The sequence below is a fragment of the Heterodontus francisci genome, chromosome 10, assembly GCF_036365525.1.
Source record: "Heterodontus francisci isolate sHetFra1 chromosome 10, sHetFra1.hap1, whole genome shotgun sequence".
NCBI lineage: Eukaryota > Metazoa > Chordata > Chondrichthyes > Heterodontiformes > Heterodontidae > Heterodontus > Heterodontus francisci.
Window position 1 is genome coordinate 100,633,611 of NC_090380.1, and position 19,604 is coordinate 100,653,214.

Genomic DNA, 19,604 nt, shown 5'->3' on the forward strand with positions numbered 1-19,604 from the left:
CCTAGATTATGTATCCAATTTGAGGAACCGGTGTTTGGGAAGGACGTGAAGGCTTTGGAGAAAGTACAGAAGACATTTATTGGAATGGTTTCAAAGATAAGGGGTTCAGTTATGTGAATAGACTGAAGAACTGGGGTTATTCTGCTGGAACAGAATAGGTTAAGAGAAGGTTTGATCGAGCTGTTTAGAGTCATGAAGGGTTTAGATTGAGTACTGTCTGTGCGGAGTTTGCAAGTTCTCCCTGTGTCTGCGTGGGTTTCCTCCGGGTGCTCCGGTTTCCTCCCACCGCCAAAAGACTTGCAGGTGATAGGTAAATTGGCTGTTATAAATTGCCCCTAGTGTAGGTAGGTGGTAGGGCATATGGGATTACTGTAGGGTTAGTATAAATGGGTGGTTGTTGGTCGGCACAGACTTGGTGGGCCGAAGGGCCTGTTTCAGTGCTGTATCTCTAAATCAATTAAATCAACACCTCCTAGGACTTGTCTTTTTGGGACCAGAGGAATTTTTAAGACTTCTGAATTGGCTAAAGGTCTCTAGTTTTTGCCTGTCAGGAGACAGCTGATGGACTAGTTGCTCTACAAGCATGAAATCAGCCAAAGGATGGAGCCAGCACATATGGCTTGCAATCTTTTCTCATTATGGATTCAAAAACACAGACAGTTATTCCAACAGTTTTTCTCTAATTTGCTGCTTTAGGAAGAAAAATCAGGATTTACATATAATCCAATGAGTGCTTTGATGACCACTAGGTATTGTGTTGTAGTCGGGATACTGAAGTGGTCCGTGTCCAGATGCAGCAAGATCTGGACAACATTCAGGCTTGGGCTATGTGGCAAATAACATTCGTGCCACACAAGTGCCAGGCAATGACCTTCTCCAACGAGAGAGAATCTAACCATCTCCCTTTGACATTCAACAGCATTACCATCACTGAATCCCCCACTTTCAACATCCTGGGAGTTACCATTGACCAGAAACTGAACTGGACCAGCCACGCAAGTACTGTGGCTACAAGAGCAGGCTAGGAATTGAGGGGAGTAACTCACCTTCTGAATCCCCAAAGCCTGGCCACCATCTACAAGGCACAGGTCAGTAGTGCGATGGAATACTCTCCACTTGCCTTGATGAGTCTGGCTTCAGCAAACACTCGAGAAGCTTGACACCATCCAGGACAAAGCAGTATGCTTGACCAGCACCCCATCCGCCAACTTAAACGTTCACTCCCTCCACCACCGATGCACAAGATGCACTGCAGCAACTCACCTAGGCTCCTTCGACCGCACATTCCAAACCAGCAACCTCTACCACCTAGAAAGACAAGTATAATACAGCAAGAGTCCCTCTCATAATTCAGTGACACTAAAATTTAAGAATTGATTATTTTCCATTACATGGCAGCATCCACAGTTGCTTTGGCACAACTGTTATTAGAATTTGACTACCTGATTAACATGTCAAAGAGCTATCTAGAATTGATTGAATTTCACAAGAAACCATGGCGGGGGAGGGGTGGGTGGGTGTGGTCTGGGCATCCTGGGAGGTGCGGAATGGGGGATGGGGATGATGAAAGGGATGAAAGGAATGGGATGAGTATGGGGATTTAGTGAATTACTGTTGCAATAAAGATACTAATTTTAATCGCAAATGTTTTGCAGGTCTCTGCTAGTATGAAATTAATTATCCAGATATCAAAATGCAGCACCATAGACTCAACAGAATTCATCCATATTGAAATGCAAAAAACCTTTTTAAAAATAAAGCTCCAGTAGAGTAGCATTCCTGTTACCCTATCAAGCCACTATCTGCAACATAGTTAGGCTGAGCAACTGAATGTTTGGGCATGTCTACAGTAAATGCAGTCACCAGGAACCCTGAAGCGATGTAGTTGGCTCACAAGTAGAATCATAGAATGGTTACTGCACAGGAGGCCATTCAACCCATTGCATCTGTGCTGGCTCTCTGCAAGAACAATTGAGATGGTTCCACTCGCTGGCCCTTTTCCCAGACTACTGCAGTTTTTTTCATTTCGACCCACCACCACCATCCTTCTGCAATCTGAAAAAATGTTTTTATTGAAGAAACATTTAGTTTAGTCCAGAGCTGCAGCCACTGGAGACCCCAACACATTACTACAGATGGGAGCAAGCTATGCCTCCCCATGTCCCCATACGTAAGGGGGTGGGGGTGGCAGGGAGTTTCTCTTTTCCCTTCCTAGTTGCCAGGGGTACTGCAGATTGCTAATTTGTTCCCTTCTCCCAAATCTGTATATTTTTAAGTTAAAAAAGTATTTTCTCCAACGACGCCATTTTTATAAAACAAATCCTAGATGATCACATATTTCTGCCACACGACTATTAAATGTTAAAATAGAGTGATAAATGGCTCCCAAAATTTCTCTGAATGAAGTTACATTGCTCAAAAAACTGGAACTTTGATCCTTATCCCAAAATTACCACTAGGAATCTCATGTTCTGTACTTTCAGATACTTGCAGACTGCAATTTTAATGTTACTGCTGCATCTTACACTGTTTCCAATTAAATTCAACCTGTAACATGTACAAAGTTTAGGAACGAAGCATATCACTATATGTGTCAACATGTTCAGGGGTAAAGAAACAAGCTCCCTTGCAAGTTAACACCCTTTTAACATAAATTCTGAGAAGTCTCCACCCAAAATTATTGCATTTTTTCCTTTTTTGGATACCAAATACTGTTACACTATAAATTTTTCTGTTTACACTGCTTTTTCAACAACAAAAAAAGCTGACAAGTTATATAGTTTTAAACTCTCATTCCATCCTAATGCTTGAATGTTTTTGAGGGGCAGGGGAAAGTTATGGTTTACCCTCACACTTCAATAATTCTGATCATAAAAATGGCTGAAGTCAAAAACAAATTCAGCCAACTCTTTTTTTTCGAAGTTTAGTGTTACAATTGTTATTTCACTTTAACAGATCTAGTAAATTTACTATTCATTTCAGTAGCAACATTCACCTGTTAAACAAGTTAATCACTCAACTGCTTTTAATTAATCCAATAATATCAATTTAAAATAAGGATATAAAATTGCCAGACTCTTAGCTTGGCCGATTAAAGAAAAAATGATTTCTGAAGTTTACAGCAGATCCAATCTGTGCTTTCATGTGACGCTGTTGCACATCTCATTTAATCAACATCCTGAACCCATATAATGGTTTAAAACTAAACTGGCAAACATTTTCATTATGGCATTACATCACCAGCCACTAAAGTCTTAATTTCTAAAGTTGTTACTCAGCTTAACACAATATATTGTACCAATGTATCTGATATTTTTATTTTGTCATTACCATCTGGATTAGGTTTTTTTTTTAAGTATAAATTTTGTACTTCAGTCTGTGTTCAGCTTTATTCATCTTTCTCAATCTACAAAATAAACAAGGCAAGAAGCCACAGAATACAATAAAAACGGGTTATAAAATCAAAGCTTCAGTTCACAAGTAAACCCTACATAAACATATACATTTCTCTAGCTATTAGCAGCTACTCACCTATCCCAGCCAAAGCCCCACGTTTTAGACTAAATTTAATAGGTCACAAGAATCATTCATTTTGGTTTATGACACACCTTTCTCCACAGATCTTACTTATTCTAAATAACTCTGGCTCCATTTATTTGGGCAGTATAAATTACCAGTGACTCAATATTATTAAAAGGAACTCATCGCGAATAAGGGTTCTTGCTTGAAATGCTTTTATTTTTGCATGGAATACAGCAAACTATTAAAATTATAATAGACGCCTTCCAAAAACTTTACTACGTTTTCTGCTTCTAATTAAATATTGTTCTTCACTGTAATATTTGTACAAAAAAGGGCTGACGTTATAATTTGAAATGGTCTCATATTGCACTAACCGGTGGCAGCCCAATGCCTGTACTCTGACCGTTATTGTTGGTCTAGGCTTGCAAATGGATACTTACAAGCGAGGAAAGGGTTGGTAGCAGCATCTTGAACAAACTGCATAGCAAAACTGAGCCAAGCACTAACAACCACGCATAGCTCTCCGCCATATTGCTATCATTTAACCCCACCCCAAAAAAACCACGACAACAGCGGTAAATGGAGTTAAAACGCCAGCCATTCCTCGCATTCAAACCACCCCCGCCCCCTTAAAAATGTAAGGGACTTTGCTTCTCGATAGATCTATTTGCGTCGAGCCAACATGAAATAACTGCACAAAACACATGGAGTGCAATCTATTTAATGCACGCACGTTGGAAATAAAACACTTTCACAGATTTTAGGAAAAAAACAGATACGTTTCATGGTGCCTTTGTTAAAGCGGCAAACCATGTGAGAGGACAGCTCCAATCAACAAAGCTCCTCAGCAACCTCTGCACGTCCGCCTCAACCAAACATGAAACGGGTCGCTCGGTGGGAGGAAGGCGGGGGCGGGGTAATTGACAGCGCCCCTTCACCAACCAGAGGGCTCGTTATGGTTTGAATGTATGTTAATAAAGCGGCGCAGCCAATCGGCGCCCGAGGGCCGTCATCATGTTCGGTGACATTGAGTAAAGGAACGAATCTGGTTCGAACTAGTTGGTTTGGCTGTATTAACGTTCCATAGTTGTATTGTAACAAGGTAGTTGGATAGAATTCGGGGGCTGACTGCACAACTTGATGTTTAAGGAGTGCAAGCTGTTTGTATTCTAGTTTTTTTCCCACCCCCAACCTAAATTTTAATTTTTCATTTTAAATATATTTTTTTAAAAATCCTCCAAACATGCCCAAGAAGCCGGTGAGTAGTTTAAATTTCATTATTTCTGAGAGGAGGGAATGTGGATTTTTTCTTTACAAAAAAGGGGGGGGGTGAAAGAAATTGCGAGTATTTTGCATGTTTGACTTTTGCGTCTAATTATATTCAGAATTCTGTAATATTTGGGCGAGAAATTTAAATAATGCGCTCGTTTTTTTAAAATATGAAGAATCCTGCTGTTGCGAAGTAAAAAAAAACGAATTTTGTATTTTTTTTTTAAACTAGAGCAATCCCTTTGCAAAAGCAGGTTGGAAAAAAATGCGCTTCCATGAAGGAAGAGCTACTTAATTACTTTTTTTGTGTGGAAGGTCAAAATGCTTTTCAAGCAAATGTTTTAGCAAATGAAGGTATGTTATTACCTCCCCCACCAAAAAAAAATGTTATAAATGTTTTATTTCTTTGCCATTTTTTTTAGGCGGGCTTTTTTCCGCAGACAAAGGGGGAGGGGTGTATAAAAGAGCCATGTTGCTTTTAGGCTGTCGCTGCTCCACTCTGCAAACTGCCAGCTCCATTCAGAATCTCGAATGTTCTGTAACCATTGGAGGGGCGAGAATGCAACACTGAGTTCTGAAGTTCGTCCAGCAGGTTACAAATAGGCGGGAAGGATTTGCATTACGTCCCTTGCTGCGCTCTGCATCCTCCCCCCTACGCGCGTCTGTTTCCGAGATCTTACAGGCTCTGCACTGTTTGCAAACACTTCAGCAGTACCATCCTTGTCCTGAAGGCTTTCTCCTCTTCTCTCCCTCCCCCCCCTTCCTCAGTGACGATGGTGCTGCACTATTTATTTAATTTTCTAACTGCTGTATCTTTTATCTAGCAGGCATCTGATACAGTAGTAGACAAAGTAAGGCATCTTTTTATTACATTGGCAAGATTGTTATACAGTTTGGTAGTTTGAGCTACAAAAGTCTGATGTGCCTTGTCTTAGATTGTAGTTGTGCAACAGGTTTGCTGTGTTTTCAAACAGTGGAAAAGCAGAGCTCATTACCTGCATACTATAAATACCTAGTTAAAATTGCTAAAAGAGCTATCTAACTGTTGAACTCTTCACAAACATCATAAACCAATTTTGAAGTTCTGCTTCACTGCAGCAGTGTGTGATTATCCCGTCCATGTAGTACTCAGCACTACTGAAAATGTAGATTGCTGCTAGTTTTGTTTCAGTTAAAGTGACGTTATCCTGCCTTGCACATGTACAGCATTTGTGTCCAGTTTATCAGGAAAGTGAAAGTAGCTCAGAATCAACCCATTCTTGGCCCCAATTTGGCTTCTGCTTTTCCTCCTGGGTAGTCAATTTTTAAGATGCGAAGCTTAGTTGCAGCAATGTTTGGTGTGTGTGTGAGATAATTTTAAGTGCAAAATGTCAATTTTTGGGGAGGATGTGTATTTCTATCTTACAAACTTATTTTTTCTCTTAATAGTCCTCACCAATACAAATGCAATTGAGGAAGGTAAGGTGTAAAGCAAATATACTTTATTTTATTCAACTATTTTTTTAAAAATATGGCTGACTTTTATATTTACTTTCTCAGAGACGTATGAAACCACCCAGTGAAAACCCAAAAAAGAAACTGGCTGCTCAAGTGAGTTTTAGTTTTTATCCCAAATTTTGAAACTTTTTTCCTGAAACATACCCTACAAAAGCTTTTTTTCTGCAGAAAAAAACTAAGGCCAGAGCAACAAAAGCAAATCCCCCACAGGCTAATCAAGAAGCCATTGATGATTCTGTACCTGCAGAAAATGGTGAACGGAAAAGCAATGAGGTAAATAAATTAATCAAAATGATAATATGAATTTTTATTTATTTTGGATATTAATGCAAATTCATATTTTACAGGCACCCGCTGCTGGAGAGAACGAAGCCAAGTCAGAATAACATCTGTCTTGCCCCTTTATCATTGGTCGATGTACCTCTTGTACAATTCAGAGGAATATTTTTATCAACTATTTTGTAAATGCAAGGTTTTGGTAGTTCAATAATAGGCAACACATTTTGAAATAGGAGGGAATCCCAGCACATCTACACCTGTTCCTTCCCCGCCGCCCCATTTTACATCTAAAGATGTTCATGTCTGTAAATGTTATTTTTTTTATATTAAAGAAAAAGAATTGTGTTCTTGGATGTTACAGGGGTTTTACCATGAAGTCCACAAACACACTATTGAGATGTTAGTGAGTTTGAAGGCTTTGAAAGTCACATTATATCTAGATTAAAAAGTAACATTCCATGGGCAAGGGCGGGGACAGTTGGTTATCTTAACTGTCATGGACATTTAAAGGAAAAAAGTTTTAATTTTGGCTTTTTTTGGAAAGATTTTAGAAGCATTTGTATGTTAAACAACCTAAATGTTTGGTAACTCGTGTGCCCATTGTTGAAATTTTAATAGATAACTTTGCCTAATAAAACCTGCTTTAGTCACAGATTTCCCTCTTAATCTGTGGCAATGTTGTCTTGGCTATATCTGTAATAGTGTTCCTTGGATTTCCTTTTTCTTCTGTGAATGGGTTCAGTATGATAGTTTTGGGGGTTTATAGTGTTACTTGTCAGCAGTGTGAATAGGTGAAGTTGCCTACTGGAAAAAACTGACCACCATAGGTGCATAACAGGAGTGTTAAAAATATCTTGTCGATGTTACTGACATTCTGTTTTCAAAAACATCATGCTGAAAAGTCACTGGAACTTTAGAATTATGGTATTAACATTTAACTACATGTATTGGAGACACACAGTTTCTATTTCAGTACAGGTTCTGTGTAGGATTGTACAGACTGTTCATAGCTGTATCTGTGTAATGGTGAATTTAAAAAAAAAAATCAATAAAATACATGGATTAAGTGTGGACTTTGTGGATTTTTAGGTTATAGAAATGAGCTGGTCTTTTTCCCAAAAAATGATTTGACTTGGGTGTGCAACATGGATTTTAAGAAAAGCAGCTGCATTTATTGTAGCACCTTTTAACTTAGTAAAACATTCCAAGGTACTTCACAGGTGTACTATCAGAGAAGATTTGATACAGAGCCACATCAGGAGATAGGACAGATGACCAAAGGCTTGGTCAAACAGGTAGGTTTAAAAGAGTGTCTTGTAGAAGGATGGAGAGGTTTGGGGAGGGAACTATGTAGGTTAGGGTCTGAATAGCTAACAGCACTGTTGGGGTGAAGGTACAAGATGCCAGTGTTAGAGGAATACAGCTCTTTTTGAGGTTTATGGGACTGGAGAATGTTAGAGATCAGGAGAGGCATGGCCATGGAGGGATTTAAATGCAAGGATAAGAATTTTGAATTCAAGACGTTGAACTAAGAGCCAGTATAGGTCAACGAGCACAGGGTGATGGATGAACAGGACTTGGTGCAAGTTTGGAAGCAGCAACAGCTGAGGTTAATAGAGGGTGCAAGGTGGGAGACAGTCTAAACTAAGGGAATAAGTAGCTTATGATTAAACAGACTCGCCAACTTTAAGGGCATTTAAGTGGTCATTGGATAGACATGTGGATGAAAATGGAATAGTGTAGGTCAGATGGTTTCACAGGTCGGCGCAACATCGAGGGCCTGTACTGCGCTGTAATGTTCTATGTTCTATATCTGATGAAAGTAGTGAAGCAATTGATGAAAGTTTCTCTGTCTTGGCTCTGCAAAATAAATGGGCAGGCTCAAATCCAGTTCCTATGTATTATAGGATTTCTAGTATGGGACATAAAGTAAGGATGTCACTAGGGCATTGGGGAGGATCTTGGGAATGTTTGGTCAATATAGCATTATAACATTGGATGTTTTAATTGGGAAGACATTCATTATCAAAAAAAAAACATCTACAAGGTAGATGTTGGAATTTACTTTCATATATGTGTAACCTTGTAGTTTGTGATTGATGGCAACCCATGTGTAAGTCATGGATTTTTTAGTGGTAATTCTTGCAATTTGATTTTTATTAATTGGGTAGCACGGAGTCTTATAGTATGATCTGGAGTGTTATTTCAGCCATGCAGTTCTGAATTTGCAGTTTGCTTAAATCTGAATGTACAGGAAGTTTCAATTCATACAAGAAATGCAGGAAATACTCAGCAGGTCTGGCAGCATCTATGGAGAGAGCAGCAGAGTTAACGTTTCAGGTCACTGACCTTTCATCAGAACTGGCAAAGGGTAGAAATGTGATGGGTTTTAAGCAAATAAAGTGGGGGTGGGGCAAGAGATAACAAGGAAAGGTGTTGATAGGACAGGGTCACACAATAACTGACTAGAAGCTCAGGGAGCAAAGGCAAATGGTATCTTAATGCTGTGTTGAAAGACAAAGCATTAGTGTAGAGAGGGTGTTAATTGACAAAAAAAATGAACAGCCCTCGTCCAAAGCACAAGCATGAAAAAAAATTGGGCAGGCACATTGTTAAAAAAAAAAGTGATGAAACAGACTAAATTAAAATAACAAAATGAAAAGGAATTATTGAACTCAATGTTCGGTTGGGCAGGCTGTAGCATGCCTAATTGGTAGATGAAATGCTGTTCCTTGAGCTTGTGTTGATGTTCCCTGGAACATTGCAGCAAGCCCCGGACAGATATGAGAGCAGGGGGTTGCTGTTGAAATGCCATTTTATTATCTCTTGCCCCACCCCTGCTTTATTTGCTTAAAACCTATTACATTTCTAACCTTTGGCAGTTCTGACAAAAGGTCACTGACCTGAAATGTTAACTTCTCTCTGCACAGATGCTGCTAGACCTGCTGTGTCTTTCTAGCATTTCTTGTTTTTATGTTAGATTTCCACCATCTGCAGTATTTTACTTTTATTTAAGTTTCAGTTCATGTTTGTATGCGTGTTTTGTAATGTTCATGGAGTTGAAATTATCCTGGTACAGTATTCTGTTCATATTTCAGTTATGTAAGCTTTGAGTAGAGGCTAAAGAAGCCAAATCATGCTCAAGAATTTTTTTTAAAAATAGAGGGTGAAAAACTATTACAAGCTTGAAGGCACTTAAGTTGGGGGAGTTGTTCCATATCCAGTAACAGCCATCACGTGTTAAGTGTAAAACTCAAAGCAACAGTTAGCAGAGTGTTACAGCTGCCTGGACCTGTTGTTGAGTACTTTTCTATGTTACAAGTGCTTTAAGTACTTTGGCTGGAACATGCTTGGGACGTCTGGTGGTCATGAAAGGTGCTATATAACTGCAAGTTTTTTTTTTACTTGTAGGAATCTTTGGCTAGCGATCAGGAGGGGAACCAAAATGAATGTTACCGTTAATAGGAAACGATCTATATCAGGAAGTTTTTTTAAAGCATAGAATTATGTCTCCAGTTTAAGTGAAAACAAATGTTTTGAAGACTTAACCATTGGCTTCTAACTTTGATAAATTACCAACCCACATCCACACACCAACTGTTTTGTTATGATCATTTTCAGTATAGCAGCCATTCAAATACAGGAAGTCTCAGGCTATTTTGTGAGTAGTCAATGACCTAAGTTGCTTCAACCATCTTGAGTTCAGTCAAGTCATAAGTTGGAACCTGAAGAGAGGGAGACCATATCAGTTTGGTTACCAGTTAGCCTTCATTTTCATCCAGTCTGACTTTACAACAATTTAAGAAGCTATATGTATTGCTGCTACATCTTTGTTTTTCTCATCCTACGAATTGATTTGCTAGTCTAAAACAAGGCTGATGTCTTGAACCTAAGATTTTCTTATTACCCATCAGAACCTCATCTAGATTTCAGGGCCTGTAAAGATGCCCTTTTTTTTTCTCCATTCATTCATAGGATGTGGGTGTCGCTGGCCAGGCCACCATTTATTGCCCATCCCTAATTGCCCTTGAGAAGGTGGTGGTGAGCTGCCTTCTTGAACCGCTGCAGTCCATTTAGGGTAGGTACTCCTACAGTGCTGTTAGGAAGGGAGTTCCAGGATTTTGACCCAGAGACAGTGAAGGAATGGCGATTGACAGGGCTGGGTTTGCCACTCGTTTCCGGTGCCTAGGTCAATGCTGGGTGGGCTGTCTGGTTTCATTCCCTTTTATTGACTTTGTAGCGGTTAGATCATTTCAGAGGGCATATAAGAGTTAACCACATTGCTGTGGGCCTGGAGTCACATGTAGGCCAGACCAGGTAAGGAAAGCAGATTTCCTTCCCTAAAGGACCTTAGTGAACCAGATGGGTTTTAAAACAATCGACAATGGTTTCATTGCTGTCATTAGACAAACTTTTAATTCCAGATGTATTAATTAAATTCAAATTCCACCTTCTGCTGTGGTGGGATTCGAACCCATGTCTCCAGATCAATACCCTGGGTTTCTGGTCCAGTGATAATACCACTACGCCACCATACATATCTCAGTAAGGGAAGCAAAAAATGTAACAAGATCACTCTTGCTTATGGAGTCATCTTTAACATATATGCTGAAGCAATCTAGGTTTTATCTTTTTAATTAATTCTTGGGACAGGAGCAAGGCCAGCATTTGTTGACTGAGTAGGTGCTGGTGGATAGTAGCCCTGGGATTTAAACTTGCATTCTCTGGATTATTAATCCAGTAACATCAATACTGTACCCACAAAAGATAAATGGCCCTGCATTGTCTTTCATAGTGTTAACAAAGGCAAGGACCCCTACCCCAGTACTACCCATCCCAGGGCTGTCCCTCTACTGCTAAAGCTTCGGACTCTCCCATCAATGGTGCTAAATACCATGATCTTAGTACTACTTAACTGTCTGTAAATCAGTAGTTCTGATCACGTGTATTACATGGCATAACACACTGCCTGTTATAAAATGAACTGTTCTCCAATTCATGCGCAACATTATTAGAGACCTTGGATATACAGGTCTTGCATCTAGCACATTTTGTCACAATTCGAATTGTACTTTGTGAAATTTTTACTGTATGCAAAGCTAATGTCACACTTTTAGCCAATTAGCTCAAATTATATTCATAATACAGTTGATTACAGAATTTGTTTAACAGACTTCCTTTTTCCATATGAAAATAATACTCCAAATACTGTTTTTTTACTTGACCATGGGATGTGAGCACTGGTGGCCAGGCCAGCATTTATCGCCCATCCCTAATTGCCCTTGAGAAGATGGTTGTGAACCACTGCAATTCTTTTGGTGAAAGTCATCACGGAGTTATAGCATAGAAACAGGCCCTTCGGCCCATGTCGACCATCTAATCCCATTTTACAGTACTTGGCCCGTAGCCTTTTATGCTATGGCGTTTCAAGTGCTCATCTAAATACTTCTTATATGTTGTGAGGGTTCCTGCCTCTACCACCCCTTCAGGCAGTTTGTTCCAGATTCCAACCACCCTCTGGGTGAAATCTTTTTTCCTCAAATCCCCTCTAAACCTCCTGCCCCTTACCTTAAATCTATGCCCCCTAGTTATTGACACCTCAGCTAAGGAAAAAAGTTACTTCCTATCTACCCTATCTATGCCCCTCATAATTTTGTATACTTCTATCAGGTCTCCCCTCAGCCTTCTCTGCTCTAAGGAAAACAACCCCAGCCTATCCAGTCTCTCTTCATAGCTGAAATGCTCCAGCCCAGGCAACAGCCTGGTGAATCTCCTCTGCACCCTCTCCAGTGCAATCACGTCCTTCCTATAGTGTGGCGACCAGAACTGTACACAGTACTCCAGCTGTGATCTAACTAGCGTTTTATACAGCTTCTTCATAACTTCCCTGCAGAGTGCTGTTAGCAAGGGAGTTCTTGGATTTTGACCCAACGATGATTAAAGAAAGGTGATATAATTTCCAAGTCAGGATGGTGTGCGACTTGGAGGGGAACTTGCAGGCGGTAGAGGTCATAAGTTTGGAAGGTGCTGTTGAAGATGCTTTAGCGAATTGCTGTACTGCATCTTGTAAATGGTACATACTGCAGCCATGGTGCACTGGTGGTGGAAGGAGTGAATGTTTAAAGTGGTGGATGAGGTACCAATTAAGTGAGCTGTTTTATCCTGGATGTTGTTGAGCTTCTTGAGTGTTGTTGGAGCCACACACTTTGAGGCAAGTGGAGAGTATTCCATCAATCTCCTGACCTGTTACTTGTACTTTCGGAAAAGCTTTGGGGATTTAGGAGGTGATTCACTTGCTGCAGAATTCTCAGCCTCTGGCATGTTATTAGAGTCATAGAGTTATACAGCCCTTCGGACCATCATGTCTGTGCCAGCCATCAAGCACCTAACTATTCTAATCCCATTTTCCAGCACTTGGCCCGTAGCCTTGTATGCGATGATGTTTTCAAGTGCTCATCTAAATACTTCTTAAATGTTGTGAGGGTTCCTGCCTCTACCACCCCTTCAGGCAGTGTGTTCCAGATTCCAATCACCCTCTGGGTGAAAAAATGTTTCCTCAAATCCCCTCTAAACCTCCTTCCCCTTACGTTAAATCTATGCCCCCTGGTTATTGACCCCTCTGCTAAGGGAAAAAGTCTCTTCCTATCTAACCTATCAATGCCCCTCATAATTTTGTATACCTCAATTAAGTCCCCCCTCAGCCTTCTCTGCTCTAAGGAAAACAACCCTAGCCTTTTCCATCTCTCTTCATAGCTGAAATGCTCCAGCCCAGGCAACATCCTGGTTAATCACTTGTAACTACAGTATTTATATGGCTGGTCCAGTTGAGTTTCTGGTCAATGGTAATCCGTAGGATGTTGATGGTGGGGCATGTGGCAATGGTAATGCCATTGAATATCAAGGGGAGATGGTTAGATTCTCTTTTATTGAAGATAACCATTGCCTGACCTTGTGTGTTGTGAATACAGAGCCAGGTTATGGCAAATTTTACCTTCCCTAACAAAAGATCACTGACTCCCTAAAGCATTTCCAGATACACAGAAGGAATGTGGATTTTCTTTGCTGTCAACACACATTAAAATGACCAAAACACACTGGGGTGAATTTTCACCTTTGTCGCTGGGTAAAAAAAAACGGCAGCCGTTTCACAACTCGTCCAATTTTCTTTTCCATAATTGGGCTAGGTACATAACTGGCTGCTGATAACATATGTTTTTCACCCGATGATTAACATGAAACTTATCCCCAATGTATTTTTCCAAGAAATTTTTTCTGTATTTCTCCGAGGCTTTTGTAAAAATAAGATGTCTATTATATATATAATAGAAATATAGGAGCAGGAGTAGGCCATTCGGCCCTTCGAGCCTGCTCCGCCATTCAATATGATCATGGCTGATCATCCAACTCAGTAACCTGTTCCCGCTTTCGCCCCATACCCTTTGATCACTTTAGACCCAAGAGATCAATCTAACTCCTTCTTGAAAACATACAATGTTTTGGCCTCAAGTGCTTTCTGTGGTAGCAAATTCCACAGGCTCACCACTCTCTGGGTGAAGAAATTACTCCTCATCTCAGTCCTGAAAGGTTTACCCTGTAACGTTAGACAATGACCCCTCATTCTGGACTCCCCCACCATCGGGAACATCCTTCCTGCATTTACCCTGTCAAGTCCTGTTAGAATTTTATAGGTTTCTATGAGATCCCCCCTCACTCTTCTGAACTCCAGCGAATATAATCCTAACCAGCTCAATCTCTCCTCGTACGTCAGTCCCGCCATCCCAGGAATCAGTCTGGTAAACCTTCGCTGCACTCCCTCTATAGCAAGAACGTCCTTCCTCAGATAAGGAGACCAAAACTGCACACAATATTCCAGGTGTGGCCTCACCAAGGCCCTGTATAATTCAGCATACATCTCATTGAAACATACTTTAAGCACCTGTTATGCCTGTAGCAGTGTGATATGTGTTTTCAAAGTTAATGTTGTCCTAGTTCCATGTCACGGAATCATTCAGGCCTGAGCGACACACAATAGCAACTATTTTATTGTAAATGCAGAATCCGGCCACTGGGTTTCCACAGGTCGCTCACAATCCTTCCTGAAATTTTTTTTGTTGACCATTTTTTCTCAGTATCTGAAATATTTAATGATTTAAACAAAATAAAACATTGCATCATTGACAATAATAACATTTTTCTGTTAAATTATCCTCAGTGTCTTTTGATGCATTCATTTAACATTTTTACTTGAAGGCCTTTGTCTTTCCCAAAGCCTGTACCTGTTCTTGGCACACTGCTTGTCTGACATCCTGTATTGAATGAGAAGAAATTTCCTCCAATTAGATATTGGAAAGACCAAAACCGTTGTCTTCAGATCCACCATAAACTCTGTTCCCTCGGCACTGACTCCATCCCTCTCCCCGACCACGTCTGAGGCTAAAGAAGACAGTTTGCAACCACGATGTCCTATTTGACCCTGAGCTGAGCTACTGATCCCATATTCTCTCAATCATCAAGACCCCTACTTCCACCCCTGCAATCTTGCCTATATCTGCCCCTGCCTCATTGCATCTGCTGCTGAAACTTTCAACCATGTCTTTGTTACCTCTAAACTTGACTATTCCAATGTTCTCTTGCCCAGCCTGTCACCTTGCACCTTCTACCTCTCTAGGATGCTGCTTAAAACCTACCTTTTTGACCCAGCTTTTGATCACTTATCCTAATATCTATTTATATGGCTTGGTGTCACATTTGTTTGATAAGTTCTCCTTTGAAGTGCCTTGGCGTGTTTTACTATGTTAGTGCTATATAACGCAAATTGTTGTTGATATTTTTGCTACAGCTATGAATGCGCATTCTGGATTTGGACTGTGTAGTCTGAACATGTACAGTGTGCTTAATTTTCCAAAATTCATCAATACCATTCATGCAGGTGTACAGATGTAATATTCCTATTACTTTCTAGCACTTTTTACTCAGTAGCTCTTCTTCAAAATAAGAGGAGACATTTCAAAACCTTTATTGAGACAAAATGGAAATTGTTTTTCTTTAAAGAGGCTTTGTGTGTGGATGTGTTTATATCTGAGACAATGAGTAAAAACTGGCAGTTTACTGATTACACATCTATCAGCATTTCTGTTATACAAATTTAGAAAGTGTATTAAGTAGAGGCAGTGAGAGCATGGTTTTAGAGAAAGAATGAGAGATTGTGGAGAGTGGGTGAGAGAGAAAGCAAGAGAGAAGGGAAGTGTCTTCATGTTAATGTTTTCAACAAAAAGGTGTCAGTTGAATTTATCTCATCTATGTTTGTGTTGACAGAAATTGTGAATACTGATTGCTGGCCTGTAAGATTCTAATTTATACCTTTGAGAGGGAGAGAAAGAGAGAAATTCATGCAGATACAGGAAAAGGCATTGACACAGGAAGTATTGAATGAAATCTCCACACTCAAATTACTCCCAATCTCTAACCCCATTTCACCTGAAAACTACACTTGGGCCTGGAATTTCCTCCGATCTGTTACTGCTCTGCACCATAATTTTGCTGGAAATACAATAGAATCCATGATTATATGTGGGAGCAGCTCTGACAAAATGATTAGCTTTTGTCTTGACTTTGCATTTGCTATGTCATTGGAGATCAACTATAAAGTTCTAAGACAATACATAGTACAGCTATCTGACCTGTCATCATGCAATAAAAGCCATTTTTTCTTTTATGAAGGTGAAGACAATGTTGTCTGTTGAAGGTTTCACCGAGCTTGTTCCCACCAAACATTCAGGCACTTGCACTTCGTAGCAGGAGTAACTGAATAGTAGGTCAGCACAGCCCAATGTAAATACAGAGGAAATAGAATAGCAATAGGAAGGTTTTTTTGGGGGAAAAAATCCACCAATTAGTATTCAATTCTGCAATGGCTGTACAAGGTCGGTCCTGGAGTTCGAGAGGCATTACCTCATTAACCGTTCATGAGAAGAGTTAAGGGATATAGTGGGCTGGATTTAAGTCGGTGGGGAACCCGTTTCCTCCTAGCGCGGGGATCCAACCCGCATTTTACGGGTCCGCGGGCTTTAATTGTCCCGAGGCGGCACTTCCACCCGCTTGAGGGAGGAATTCCTGCCTCAGTAAGCTGCCAGCCAATCAGTAGGTCGTCAGCTCTCTTACTCCCAGCAGCGCCTCTGGGAGCGGTGGCCACTGCTGTGACTGCAGCCCAGCCAACCAATGAGGATGCCATGGAGCCAGGACAGAAGGTATATTGGGCTTGCTTCGCCGGAGGGTTGTGGAGGGGGAGTGATCAGTTGTTCCGATGAGGCAAGGATAGTCGTTTGGGGGGACCCCCCGGCACATGGAAAGGCCGGCAGCTATTGCTGGGCCTTGATTGGCCTCGGGCAGGCGGGCCGTTTACGCCCCCCACCGCCTGACCGCCGTAAAGTTGGCTGGAACCGGGAGTGGGGCAGGAAGGCCTCCTGGAGCCTCCCGCTCAATTTTACGCCGCCCCCAAGCCACTATCCGACCCGTTGGAGCAGCCTAAAATTCAGCCCAGTAAGTCAGTCAAGAATATGGAGGGAAGCAACAATATGAATAGGTGTGTGTTATGGATTTGGTGGGAAGAGATAAGACTTGGAGTGCTCAATTGTTTGGAATATCGAGTGTAATAAACAGTCTTAAGAGAGCTAAAGGACGCACAATAAATGTTAGCTACTAACCTTGACACTAAATGAGCTTAAGGGTCAACTGCAGATACACAGAATGTGATAGAATATGGTATCCACATTTTTCCTACATAATTAAACGTATAAAAGAAATAGCACACCGGAGCTCTTGGGGAACTTCTATCTAGTCTTGCCAAGCCGAATATAAGGAGTCAAGACGGCATGCGTGGATCTCCTGAAGGAGTCCATGGTACCTTTAAATTGGTACTGATGTCTCATATGTACTGCTTGGAAGGGGTTGGGTTTTATTATGTCATTGACTTGATTTAATGAAGACTTTTAACCAAATGTGTTCAGTGTTTCCTAGTCATCAAACTTGTGTTAGAGGTAAAGAATGCATGACAATATCCTACAATACCTCCACATAAGGGCAGTAGGGATATATATTCATATCTGTATACATCAGCATTACACCAGCAAGTCAATTTTCTGGAAAGCTTTTCTCCATCATAAATTCCTATGTCCTTGTTTAGAATTGAAACTATCTAAATAAATTTGTCATGCTGTAAAATCCATTTTTTTATTGTCCGAGATTCTGGCCACATCTCTCATGCTGTGCAGTGAGTGTCATGGCTGCATTTTTGTGAGTAGCCTGTTGTGCACTGGGCACCTTCTCAGCTGAAAGGGCATCAGGCACAGGACGGAAATGTGAGGGGAATGGGCAGAGATACCATGGATGTCAAAGGAGGGTGGTGGTGATATACAATTTCAATAAGTAATTTAATGGCATCTTTCGCAACAGATTTCATTCTAAACAGTTGCTGTGATGCACTATGAGGTGCTGTCTCATTTGCAAGGAACTCATGGACTACTTTTAAAGCACTTCAGCTTTATGGTAGTTAGTAAGTATAAAAGTAGGCATGTCAAGAAGATCAGCAGGATCCAGACAAATCTTCAGTTCTGGGCACAACTACTTGCTAATATCCTACAACAGAGCTTTGCCATCTACAGAAGGACACCTTCAGAAAACTTGCAATATAGTGGTTGTTACTTGTTTTGTTACAGCTCATTTCTGTCTAATGTTGCAGAATCAGGTTCCATGTTGGCCACATGTGCATCAGAAAAGCATGATGTATTGGTAAACACAGCCTACATTTTTTATCTCCTTTCTCACTGAACACCATGACACACATACCTGATGTCATCACATTGATGAATTTCCTTATGTTCAAATAGCCACCATTTGCTGCCACTGCCCTTGAAACCATTGGAAGATGTGAGTGTGGCAGGGCTTTTACTGTGTGTTATATAATGACTCTGTGGCCTGCTGAGATGGGTATGCATGAGATATAATGAATGCTGTAAATTTGCATGAAGAATTACCACGGGTGAACAGTGGAACAGGTAGACAGGCAACATTTGCTAGGTGCCATGGGGAAGACCAAAAAGAAGTTACGAGGTATTATGAAAGTGTGTCCATTTTTAAATATTTTTTGAGGACTTGTGTTTTGGAGGAAAGGATTTTGAGTATTGTCAGAGAGGAATAAGTTAGATGTCTTTGCTCACAGTACAATCTGCACCCATCTGAGATATTCCCACAGCACAAAGTGTACTGTCCTTTATCTAAAAGTTCAGCATGTACTAAAATCAAAACAAAGCACAAAAGGTTGGGAAGGTAATACATAATGTTATAGCATCAACATTTGTCTGTTTCAGTGCATGGCCTGGGGAGATAGGTGGGCTGAGGAGGTAGTGGAGAGATTTCATACACTCAGGCAGATATTTAACTGAAGCAAAGTACACAATAATGAGGTAAATTGTGTCTATAGACTCCGTTTCTACGTGTGTAAAGAAAAACTATTAATTAACAAGAGTGAATCTTGTTGCATGGCCCAAGCTTAAGAGTCTCAGGATGGGTGAAAATGCTTTCATCAGTTAGAAGAACAAGGGTGGATTTGTCTTCCCCAGTTCCTGAGAAATACACACCTGAAAAGAGGGTGAACACGTTTTTCATCCTACAAGTCATTTTCATAGCCTGGGGAACTATAGGTGCAGGTCAGTTGTGTCCAATGGGGAAGACCCAGGAAATCAACACAACACAATAGGGACAGAAACATGATACAACCAGTCTGTTCCATCTTTTCCTCTGCCCTGCACCTGGGAAATGCTGAATATCCAGACACAAGACAAAGGAAAATGAACCATGTATTTCCTGTTTATACAATCAAGAGATATACTATACTCTCTGGAGTTTAGAAGAATGAGAGGTACTCTCATTGAAACATACATGGTTCTGAAGGGGCTTGACAGGTTAGACACTGAGAAACAGAGAGGTTCTTTCCCCTAGCTGCGGAATCTAGAACACGGGGCCACAGTCTCAAGTTAAGG

At 40.7% G+C, this 19,604-nt stretch overlaps 2 protein-coding genes and 1 long non-coding RNA gene across 5 annotated transcripts in view; 1 reads left to right on the forward strand and 2 right to left on the reverse strand.

The window, feature by feature from the left end:
* Positions 1–4,064, reverse strand: part of get1 (guided entry of tail-anchored proteins factor 1) — a 60,040-nt gene extending 55,976 nt beyond the window's left edge. The window contains exon 1 of the mRNA XM_068041161.1: positions 3,963–4,064. Within this exon, the coding sequence (XP_067897262.1) occupies positions 3,963–4,052 (90 nt within the window). The 5' untranslated portion in view covers positions 4,053–4,064. The remainder of the gene's footprint in view (positions 1–3,962) is intronic.
* A 497-nt stretch (positions 4,065–4,561) lies between these two features.
* On the forward strand, positions 4,562–7,633 carry LOC137374677 (non-histone chromosomal protein HMG-14-like). Of its 3 annotated transcripts, none has more exons than XM_068041158.1 (6): positions 4,563–4,780; positions 5,616–5,642; positions 6,220–6,249; positions 6,331–6,381; positions 6,457–6,561; positions 6,636–7,633. In XM_068041158.1, the coding sequence occupies exons 1-6, from the start codon at positions 4,766–4,768 to the stop codon at positions 6,672–6,674; spliced, it is 267 nt and encodes an 88-aa protein (XP_067897259.1). In that variant the 5' UTR covers positions 4,563–4,765; the 3' UTR covers positions 6,675–7,633. The 3 variants fall into 3 exon arrangements, with proteins under 3 accessions (XP_067897261.1, XP_067897259.1, XP_067897260.1); XM_068041159.1 differs by having other exon boundaries at positions 4,564–4,780; positions 5,619–5,642; XM_068041160.1 differs by lacking the exon at positions 5,616–5,642 and having other exon boundaries at positions 4,562–4,780.
* A 1,880-nt stretch (positions 7,634–9,513) lies between these two features.
* LOC137374681 (uncharacterized) overlaps positions 9,514–19,604 on the reverse strand; it is a 75,524-nt gene continuing 65,433 nt past the window's right edge. The window contains exons 2-3 of the long non-coding RNA XR_010975881.1: positions 14,504–14,699; positions 9,514–10,292 (exon numbers count right to left, since the gene is read on the reverse strand). This is a non-coding gene — a long non-coding RNA (uncharacterized lncRNA). The remainder of the gene's footprint in view (positions 10,293–14,503; positions 14,700–19,604) is intronic.

Bases quoted from the DNA above. Each gene is read 5' to 3' on its own strand.
- LOC137374677 (XM_068041158.1), top strand. The intron at 6,250-6,330 runs GTAAGGTGTAAA...TTACTTTCTCAG, and splicing joins TACAAATGCAATTGAGGAAG to AGACGTATGAAACCACCCAG. The intron at 6,562-6,635 runs GTAAATAAATTA...CATATTTTACAG, and splicing joins GTGAACGGAAAAGCAATGAG to GCACCCGCTGCTGGAGAGAA.